This window comes from Zerene cesonia, unplaced genomic scaffold (genome assembly GCF_012273895.1).
Source record: "Zerene cesonia ecotype Mississippi unplaced genomic scaffold, Zerene_cesonia_1.1 Zces_u007, whole genome shotgun sequence".
NCBI classification, from domain to species: domain Eukaryota; kingdom Metazoa; phylum Arthropoda; class Insecta; order Lepidoptera; family Pieridae; genus Zerene; species Zerene cesonia.
The window spans coordinates 1,427,317-1,438,505 of record NW_024045137.1 but is presented as its reverse complement, the minus strand read 5'-3'; the positions used below and the strand labels follow the sequence as shown (position 1 = coordinate 1,438,505).

Below are 11,189 nucleotides of genomic sequence, written 5' to 3'. Positions count from 1 at the left end.
ACGCGGGCGGTGCGCGCCGCCGACCACTGCGCCATCTTGCCGAACCGCTCCGACAGCGTCAGCCTGCCGGTGAGAATATGACATCAATATTGTATTTCTAATCGTAGGATACAATATTTTGTTAATAATTGAAAAATTTACGTTTACATTTACGAGAAAACCACTCAACGGGTTTCAATACATCAGATTTAGTATGTGGTAGTCGAGCACGCTTCGGCATGAATTGGGCCAGCTCGCACCGGGAAAGTACCACACACCCACAGAAGACCGGCGTGAAATAGCATTCTGCTGTGTTCCGTTCGGTGAGTGGGGGAGCCGGAGGCCCATATCCTTTTCCTTAACCTTCCCAGTCCTTTCCTTTATTCCTATCGCCAATCCTTTCTTAATCCCTTCCCAAAAAGTCGGTAATCCATTTGTAGAGGCGTAAGGTCTGCAATGGATCTTATGCCTCACCAAATGTTCATGGGCGGTGGTAGCGCTTACCATCAGGCGTTCTATCAGCTCCATTGCCGATTGTAACATTAATAAATAATAGTTTAAAAAAACTAAAAAACACGCTTTAACAAAAATCATATTTTGCAAATTGAAAAATGGAAAAATTTTATCAAATTAGTGTATTGTCATCGGTCCTCAATAAATCTACAAAGTTTGAACGAAATCTGGCCGTTTAAAGTGGGGCAAAATCGCGCCCAAAGAAGTCGGTTACAAACAAACATACAAACAAACATACAGGTGAAGCTAATAAAAAGCGTGTAAAAAAAAAGATTGACACATATGCTATAGAAATACTTGCTTTCGCCCGCTGGTTCGACCGCGATGCAAACCGCGCGTACAATAACTATAGTACTTTTATCAAACAATTTAACCACCTTCAATTCGTCAGAACTAGACCAATTAAATGTGACCACAATGTAAGCATTAACTTTCAATTAAACAAAATAACCATCAGCTGGCAAAATTTAGACATTTGAAGTTACATACATTCACAACAAGCTGAAAATTGGTGATTTGTTTAAAATATAATTTTATTATAAAAAGTTTTACTATTAAATTATCTGAGACCAAAATTGAAAATAATTCAATTATTTATAAAAAATGTTTCAATACTTTTTTACTACCACGAGCCACTGACATTTGCGGAGATATAACGATTAAAAAATTTGGAAAAATTGTAATTGCTATAATATACACACGTTTCCACGCTAACTATGATTTAGTTTACTTAGCGCGTTTTTTTTACGTGATTTCTCCAATAGGACTATTTCACCTGTCCGTTATGATCTTGTTTAATTTGAAACTATTGCAAAATATTGAATATTGGCAAATTGGCAAAGACTATGGCTTTGACCTTGAACAGATTTTTTTCCATACAGGGGAAAGATGGGGAACTTCAAAATTTTATTTATAATAATTATTCAAACGATCTCACCAATCTCAGCTTGTTGTGAATCTATGTAACTTCTCTCACATTTTTTTTTTTGTATAATTTAACTGGACTTCATCATAATTTATATATGTGTATATGATTACAGTACCGCTGTGGCGGCGGCGAGGCGCTCGCGTCCGTCTCCGAGTCGCTGTCGCTGTCGGCGAGCGCGGCGGCGATGGCGGCGGGCGACACGCCGCGGCCCGCCCGCTCCGCCCGCTCCGCCCGCTCGCGGTCCGCCCGCTCCGCTCGCTCCGCGCGCGCCGCGCCGCCGCGCCGCCGCTCGCCCTCGCGCTTGATCTGCGCCGGCGGGATCGGCGCCGCCGGCCGCACCGCCAGCTGCGAGCGCTGCCACTCGAGCACCTACAATCACAATGCATATGTTATAAGAGTTAAAAAAAAAAACAAACAACGATACGATAGCGCGAGTCGGCGCAGAGTGTACAATAATGCTAAGGAACAACGGTGAACCAACGAACTGAATTTACCCTAATTATACAGCCCTAAACTATATACTTACCCTAAACTATAATCCGGCTTCTATTTAGCTATTGTATGGCAATAGTATCATAGGTAACAAAAAAGAATGATATTAACCATCATATTTTAAAAATTTCAATTGTATCACAAGTCATGAGACAAACAAACAGACCAAACAAATAGACGGACAATGAATTCTTAGTAATAGGTTTTAGGTATACTGAACTGTATAATAACTGACCTTCATACTTAAAATTTGAATGTTACAACCGTCCAACCATCACAATTCATGAGATAGAAATAGACAACAGATTCTGTCTGATCTCAACCTTACAATAACTGACCTTCTCCTCCCGTGTCCTCTTGCTGGCTTCCCTGGCCTTCAGCAGCTCCCGTGTGGGCAACACGACCGGCCCACCGCTCGGTGGCAGAGGCCGCTTCGGCGGCGGCGAGCCGCGTACACTAAAAAATAATCAGATTTATATTATAAACTAGCGGTCCGTCCCGGTTTCGCCCGTGCTACATATATAGAATTCAAAAAAAATTTTTTTCAAATCGGACAAGTAGTTCCTGAGATTAGTGCGTTCAAACAAACAAACTCTTCAGCTTTATAATATTAGTATAGATATGAAAGACTGTTTGTTTGGATGTTTGTCCGTCAATCGCGCTGAAACTACTGAACGGCTTTGAACAAAATTTGGTATACAGAAGATCAACATTTATTCCATGTTTACCAAGATTAAATAATTTTAATGAAGCATGAAACTTCAGTTAATTATGTATTTTGTTTGCTTAACTTTTTTATTTTCATGAAAACCTGGTAGATCAATGCATACTCACACGGGCTTACCCTTGACGGGCGGTGGCACCTTCTTGTTCTTTGCGGAACAAACCGAACAGGATTCGTCCGAACAGCTGCTGGCCGATGAGCCCGAGGATGACTGAAATTATATAAAATGTTTAAAAAAAAAACTCACAACGCCAAAAACTCGACCAAAATTTAAGTGGGATCCTAACCATGAGTGGGTACCTACATTCTAACAGCTTCGAAATAAAAAAAAAGAACACTACCCTACTCCTCTCCTCTATCTAATTTCTCTCTGTACGTCAGATTGTCTGGAAGAAATCGCTAAATAGCGATAAGACCGCCATTTGTTTAGATAGTAATTTTTTCAGGTTTCTATTGTAGTTTTGTTTTGGAGCAATAAAGAAAGAATAAATAACATAAATAAGAATCATAAAAATCGGTTCATCCAGTCGAAAGTTTTGAGTAAACAAGCCCAAAAAGCAGTCCAATTGAGAACCTACTTCTTTTTTGAAGTCGGCTGATGAATATAAGCTATATTACAATCCTAAGGCATGGACGTGCTGTTAAGAACTAGACAAGACTCAAGTCACCTGAAATTTAAAGATCGCCAAAAATTGTCCGAGTGGCGTTGTATAAAACATGCATTGAAATGTAATCCTTATTCCATGGCAGTAAGGTTAAAATCCATTGTATGGGTTCATAAGAAAACTCTGCCTAAGAGGTCCGTAGGCAGAGTTTTGCTGTAGACAATTTTTGGACGCGTTCAATCTTTGGAAATATTGAACTCGAGAATGGGGTTCCATATTTATCGATACTTTAATGAGTAAAAATTAATAGTAATTATCTTAAGTATAATAAAAAATTGTCAAGTATTGTTGACAATACATTTCTTTTGCAGAATGTTTATTTAATGCTTTATCTGGCACTAGCGGTCCGCCCCGGCTTCGCCCGTGGTACATACATAGCCTATAGCCTTTTTCAATAAATGGGCTATCTAACACTGAAAGAATTTTTCAAATCGGACCAGCAGTTCCTGAGATTAGTGCGTTCAAACAAACAAACTCTTGAGCTTTATAATAGTAGTAAAGATTCATTGTTTTAAATTTTTTTTCCCACATAAAGACTGACCCCTCCTATCCTACTTCGGCTGCCTTTAACAAAGGCTAGGGCTAGGCTATTAATTAAGTGGCTGAATTAGATCGTCACTCAAGACGGAGACAGGACAGAAGTGGAATTTTTTTTACCTTTCTAGGGTCCGGCGGGCTCGGGGGTCGATTCCTCGGCGGGGGCGGAGGCCTGACCCGCTTTCTCACGACGGGGCTTCTGCGGCGCGGACTGCGGTTCGGACTGCGCCTGAAATATGTATTTTGAATTAATTATGTATTTTTTATATTTAAGTTTTAAGATTTTTCACACATTTACAGAGCGAAACGAGGGTGGTGGGCGTGGATTGTGGTCAATATAGTATATTGAGGATGCGTTAACAGATTTTTTTTTTTTTGCGCCCATCCTCACAGGCAAGTCCTTTGGACTCGGGACTAGAACGTATGCCACTTATCAAAATTTCTGTAATTGTCTATAATAAAGCAAATCTTGTAATTTTATAAGAAATAAATTTATCATTATATTATTATTATAATTTAAAAAAGCTATAAAATAACAAACATAATACAGTCGAACTAAGGACCTCCTCCGTTTTTTTAAACAGATAATTTAAACTTTATTATATATTCCTATATTCCTTTTGTGACAATCCTACTAGTCCTACTAATACTATCCTACTAATATTATAAATGAAAGTTTGTAAGGATGTGTGTATGTTAGTTGTGTTGCTCTTTCACACAAAAACTACTGAACCATTTGCAATGAAATTTGGTACATAGATAGCTGGACAACTGGAATAACGTATAGACAACTTTTTATCTCGATATTCCTACGGGATACGGACTTCCGCGGGTGAAACCGCGGGGCGCAGCTAGTGTTGCATAAATAAGACAGTCTATACTAATATTATGAAGCTACTTATTATACAGCTACTCCAGAGCACCAATATGAAATGAAGATTGAAGAGTCGGGTCAAATAAGGCTTTTTATTATTCAAAAATCAACTTCCAAAAGGTTTCACACCCGTAAGTCCGTATCCCATTAGAATATCGTGATAAAAAGTTGCCCATGTATTATTCCAGTTGTCCAGCTATCTACGTATCAAATTTCATTGCAATTGGTTCTTTAGTTTTCGTGAAAGACAAAACAAACATCCATAAATACATACATTCATTCATACTTACAACCTTTCGCGTTTATAACATTAGTAGTATAATATTTATGCCACGTTTTTTCTACAGACGACATAGCTAGTACATAACATAAGCAGTTTCTCACCGAACGGGGCTCCGTCTGGGGCTACGCCTGGGGCTTCTCCGTATCGACCGCGACCGGGACTTCCGCGGCGACCGTCGGACCACGGGCGACCTTGACCGTCTCACTACCGGCGACCGTGACCGTCTGACCGGCGACCGTGAGCGTCGCGCTAGTGGCGAACTAGGATAAAAGAGAGTGTTATTATACAGGTGTTAAAACCCTTCAAAATGTATATACTACACATTTCAATGGGACCAGACCAGAGACACACAAAACAGTTGTATTAAAAGAGTCTCATTCTGTTTCTTTTCCCGGTTGGGCATTATATACAAGACGTACAATAATTTATAATTAACGACCTTTTGCCCGCCCTTAGTTTAATAGATGTTATTATGCATATAAACCTTTCTCTTGAATCACTCTGTCTATTAAAGAAACCTCATCAAAATCCGTTGCACAATTTTAAAGATTTAAGTATACATAGGGACATAGGGACCAGAGAAAGCGATTTTGTTTTATGCTATGTAGTGATAGACCCTGTTAAAAGTTCTAAATTTAATATTTGTAACATACATAAATGCTTAAAAAGATATATTTTCACTTTAACACTCCGCCTCAAGCCCAGGCGCAAACACACATCAATATAAAATCGCGTTTTAAATCCGTTTCATATGTATTCAATAACCAAAAAAAAAAATGCCCAAAAAATTACGTCATAATCCGAGATATTAAAAAATGTGTCCTAAATCCGTTTAATGTTTACAATAACCAAAAAAAATACCCAAAAATTTCACACACATATTTCCTTGAACTCACCGCGAACGGCGCGGTGAACGCGACCGCCTCGGCGACACAGAGCCGGCGCCGTCCAAATACAATTGCTTGTAACCTGTGTGACGCCATCTGTATGAAAAAATAAACAAGAGTAAATACTAAGAAATTAATAGGTAAATGACATAGAATCGACTATCCTACTAATATTATAAATGCGAAAGTTTGTAAGGTTGTGTGTGCGTTTGTTGCTCTTTCACGCAAAAACTACTGAAACGATTGCAAAGAAATATGGTACGTAGACAGCTGGACAACTGGAATAACATATTATAGGCAACTTTTTATCCCGATATTCCTACGGGATACGGACTTACGCGGGTGAAACCGCGGGGCGCAGCTAGTAATAAAATAATAGAATCGAAATAGTCTCAATTGATCTTATACAGAGTTTGTGTAAAGGATCAGGGATCAGTAGGGGTTTAGTGTAAGATGTGTATTTATTTATTGTTTATTGCACACTTTGTCCATCTATCTACGTACTGACCGCCTCCTTGGTACAGTGGTTAACGCGTGAGCGCAGAACCGAGGGGCCCTGGGTTCAATTCCCGGTGGGGACAAACAAAAAAAAAATGTCTCGGTCTGGCAGGACACAGAAGGTTGATCGCCTACTTGTCCGTAAAGAAAATCGATCAGTGAAACAGATGTACATCATCTGCCCCATACCCCACTAGGGGACACGGGCCTTCACACTATTGTACACTTACAAAATATAAAACAAAAATAAACTTAACAAAGGCAACTTAAAACTAGTAAACAAATGGCGGCCTTATGGCTAAAAGCCATCTATCTCTACCAGGCAACCGTTGAGTAAAGGGCAAAATATTTTACAGCAAAAGGCACATAGGGATTTTGTAGCGAGATGAATTAAAGTTTCCAATCAAATCAAATATTTATATTTTTACTAAGTTATTCAACAAATAAATACTACACTAATTATTATATACTACTTAAAACGTTTGGAAGGAATCGCTATGCACCTACTAGCTGCACCCGACAAACGCTGTTCTGCCTTACTCTTATCTTATACCTTTAAACGAGCAATTCTTGTATATATATATATATATATATATATATATATATAATTGGGATCTCGGAATCGGCTCCAACGATTTTCATGAAATTTAGTATATAGGGGTTTTCGAGGGCGATAAATCGATCTAGCTAGGAATTTTTTTTAGAAAATGTCATATTCGTGTTTTATTCGTGTTTTTTTTTCCCTGACATCTATTGGTGAATAGTAATACTATTTTGCTTCGTAGACAGCTGGACAACTGAAATAATGTCATATTCGTGTTTTATTCGTGTTTTTTTTCCTGACATCTATTGGTGAATAATAATACTATTCGCTTCGTAGATAGCTGGACAACTGAAATAACACAGGCACTTTTTATACCGATATTCCTACGGGATACGGACTTACGCGGTTTCAACCGCGGGTCACAGCTAGTCATTAAGGGGTATGAAAAATAGATGTTGGCCGATTCTCATACATACCGGATAAGCACAAAAAATTTCGTCAAAATCGGTCAAGCTGTTTCGCAGGAGTATGGCAACGAAAACTGTGACACGAGAATTTTATATATTAGATAAGACCGCCAGTTGTTTAAATTGTAATTTTATGAAGTTTTTATTGATTTTTTTTTTTTTTTGTTTGAAGCTATAAAGAATAAACAAGTGAATAAATAAATACCTACAAGTAAATCCTAATCAGCATAATACGATAATACCATGAAGTTCTGTACAAATAAGATAAAGGGCAACGGAAAAAGAAATAAACGGCCGCCTATACAATTCATGACCATGCCAACCTTTGCTTATCCTCAATTATTTTATTACTTATTGAGCGGTAACAGAACTAGATCATCTCTCAGATGAACGGACACACAGCAGACAAACAGAGAGGCGTTAAATCGATGGATAGACATACATACAAACAAACACACACTTTCGTATCACACTAATTATTATAAATGGGAAAGTTTGTTTGTTTTGGATGTTTGTCCATCAATCACACTGAAAGTACTGAACGGATTTTGATGAAATTTGGTACACAGACAGGCTATAAACTGACTTGGGTGATGGGATAATTTTTAATCCCCATTAAATGCTCCCTTGGGATGAAACAGGAATCTTGATATCCGGGCGGAGCCGGGACGAGCGTCTAGTTTAATATAAGTAAGGACCCTCGACCTCGACCATTGAAAATATAGCTTATTTTAATGGCACATCACCTATTCGGATCCTTCTCCTCCACCTGCAGCAGCTTCCGATCCCAGCTGCCGGGCGACGCCTGTCGCGCTCTCTTCATCACATTATCGATTTCTTTCCGGCGACCGGCCGGATTCGATGGGTCTAGAAAAGGAAATCACGATAAATTATTATAAATAAGTGTAAGTAAGTCCCGTGTCCCCTAGTGGGTTATGGGGCAGATGATGTACATCCGTGTCACTGATCGATTTTCTTTAGGGACAAGTAGGTGATCAGCCTTCTGTGTCCTGCCAGACCGAGACATTTTATTTTTTGTGCGTCCCCACCGGGAATTGAACCCAGGACCCCTCGGTTCAACGCTCACGCATTAACCACTGTACCAAGGAGGCGGTCATAAATTATTATACCAGCTGGTAAATTCCACTATTCCAGTCTTTGGCTTATACTGAAATACCATCCGCTACACCTGGAAATGGTGTGGTCTTCAAAAACCGTGTCGTTTCCGCGACATTTACCACCTAGGCGCCTTAGGACAACTACATTGTGGAGGAACAGCTACCAATATAATATGCAAAAAAGATCTGCCCACGATATGCAAAAAAGGGAGCAAACGAAAGTCAGAAAGATGTGGAAGAGAACCGAGGCCAATGGTCGATGTTTTCTATTCATAATGCAATAACTTTTAATTTGTTAATGTATATGTATGTATAAAATTTTGCGTTTGTAATGAAACTCCACTTATTTTTTTTTCTTTTCGTGCCAAAGAACTGTCCCATGATTCTTAAACGACAGCATTCCATGGATTTTCATCATCCATATGTAATGAACATATGGATGATGAAAATCTATATCATGCTATAGTAAATAGGCTTTCAGAATTAATATGTATAGAATTTAAATACTACCAAATTCTTTAATACTAGCGGTCCGCCCCGGCTTCGCCCGTGGCACATATATAGCCTAAAGCCTTCCTCAATAAATGGGCTATCCAACACTAAAAGAATTTTTCAAAACGGACTGGTAGTTCCTGAGATTAGCGCGTCCAAACAATCAAACAATCAAACAAACAAACAAGCAAACTCTTCAGCTTTATAATATCCTACTAATATTATAAATGCGAAAGTTTGTAAGGATGTGTGTGTGCGTGTTGCCCTTACACGCAAAAACTACTGAACCAATTGCAATGAAATTTGGTACGTAGAGAGCTGGACAACTGGAATAACATATAGGCAACTTTTTATCCCGATATTCCTACGGGCTTACGCGGGTGAAACCTCGGGGCGCAGCTAGTTAGTACATATGTTGAGGAATTCTATAGTAAAAGCACATAAAATATATATATATTAATACTAGCTGCACGCCCCGACTCCGCCCAGGTAGTCATTGCACATGGTGATCAAATTTGATTAAAATCAGTTGAGTAGTTTAGGAATCCATCGCGGATAAACACGTGACATGTAATTTATATAACATTAAAAACAGAAAAAAAAATTGTGTAAGTATACTTGTATTATTTCCATTGACTAAGTTTGTAATGTTTTAACTACTGGACCACTTTCAAAAACAATTTCAACATTAGGAGGCTGCAACTTCATTGTCTATAATACATATATGTACCACGTGCGAAGTGGAGGGCGAACAGTTATTGTAGAATAACTGGCCTCTCGCAGAGGTAGGGGTTGCCCCAAACGCAGCACGGTTAGGTGATGCACTTACATCAACACCATGTCTGAATCAAAACTCTGCACATGTAACTATCTATCTACATACTTTTTTAATAAGCGTAATCAAACGACTTTGAATACCCCACGACATAACGTGTCAATTTTTACAACACCTGGATGACAGAGCTTTGCTCGGTTTAACTTCGTGAAGTTAGATTGTTTATAAGCGTTTTTTCCAAGTTTAGGCATTTTTAAGAGAACACGTGCTTTAAGAAGACACAAAACAATATAAACAATTAGTCTACCCTCAAAGCAAACACTCATTGACTTCGTTACTTAACAACGCCATCTGCTGGAACTTTAATTATTCGCCAAAGTAGTATTAGTAGTATTAGTATTATTATTCGCCAATAGATGTCAGGAAGGATGAGTCGCTAAGTTTAAAATCGATAAAACACGAATATGACATTTTCTAAAAAGATTCTTAGCTAGATCGATTTATCGCCCCCGAAATCCCTTATATACTAAATTTCATGAAAATCGTTGGAGCCGATTCCAAGATTATCTTCTTATATATAAAATTCTCGTGTCACAATGTTAGACTCTATACTCCTCCGAAACGGCTTGACCGATTTCTCTGAAATTTGGTAAGCATATTGGGTAGGTCTGAGAATCGGCTAACATCTATTTTTCATACCACTAAACGATAAGAGTAAGGCAGAACAGCGTTTGCCGGGTGCAGCTAGTATATATATATAAGAATTGCTCGTTTAAAGATATAAGATATTTGCACGTTTGTCGTGTCTCGAACACGTACTTTTCGACTGAAGTACGAGGTTCTAATCTGAGCCACACCTAACCAATACGACAAGAACATATTTTGTTTTCCGTCAGAATGCAGTTGCCCTCTTTGAAAGTGGATAGATTCTGTGTACCTCTGTCAGTTGGCACGGCATATCTATGCTTATAGAGAGGTGAAGTTTGTTAGTTAGTGACCCTGCAGGGTTTTATCTTTGGATCTAATGAACTGATTGAAAAATTATTTTATCAATAGTCAGCTTGTCAGAGTGTTACACGTTTTTATTTTTATTTTCATTCCAGATCAACTTGGTTACATAAAAAATTAACATCAAAAATTCTAATATATAGTTGTCACATGATTTGTTGGAGAAAGGTGGAAAAGGAGAAAAAGCAGACTTTATTTTGATGTGAAAAGTAATGTTATCTACACTTAATATTATAAAGCTGAAGAGTTTGTTTGTTTGAACACACAAATCTCAGGAACTACTGGTCTGATTTGAAAAATTCTTTCAGTGTTAGATAGCCCATTTATTGAGGAAGGCTATATACTTAGTCTGGCCATAAATACTGTTACACTTAATTATAAAAAAATATTACATTTGAATTTCGA

General features: G+C 38.3%; 1 protein-coding gene across 1 annotated transcript in view; it reads right to left on the bottom strand.

The window, feature by feature from the left end:
- LOC119839022 (serine/arginine repetitive matrix protein 1) overlaps positions 1-11,189 on the bottom strand; it is an 18,551-nt gene that overhangs the window by 5,435 nt on the left and 1,927 nt on the right. The window contains exons 2-9 of the mRNA XM_038365191.1: positions 8,138-8,258; positions 5,892-5,978; positions 5,097-5,255; positions 3,959-4,067; positions 2,747-2,847; positions 2,251-2,368; positions 1,536-1,789; positions 3-63 (exon numbers count right to left, since the gene is read on the bottom strand). Of these exons, the coding sequence (XP_038221119.1) occupies positions 3-63; positions 1,536-1,789; positions 2,251-2,368; positions 2,747-2,847; positions 3,959-4,067; positions 5,097-5,255; positions 5,892-5,978; positions 8,138-8,258 (1,010 nt within the window). The remainder of the gene's footprint in view (positions 1-2; positions 64-1,535; positions 1,790-2,250; positions 2,369-2,746; positions 2,848-3,958; positions 4,068-5,096; positions 5,256-5,891; positions 5,979-8,137; positions 8,259-11,189) is intronic.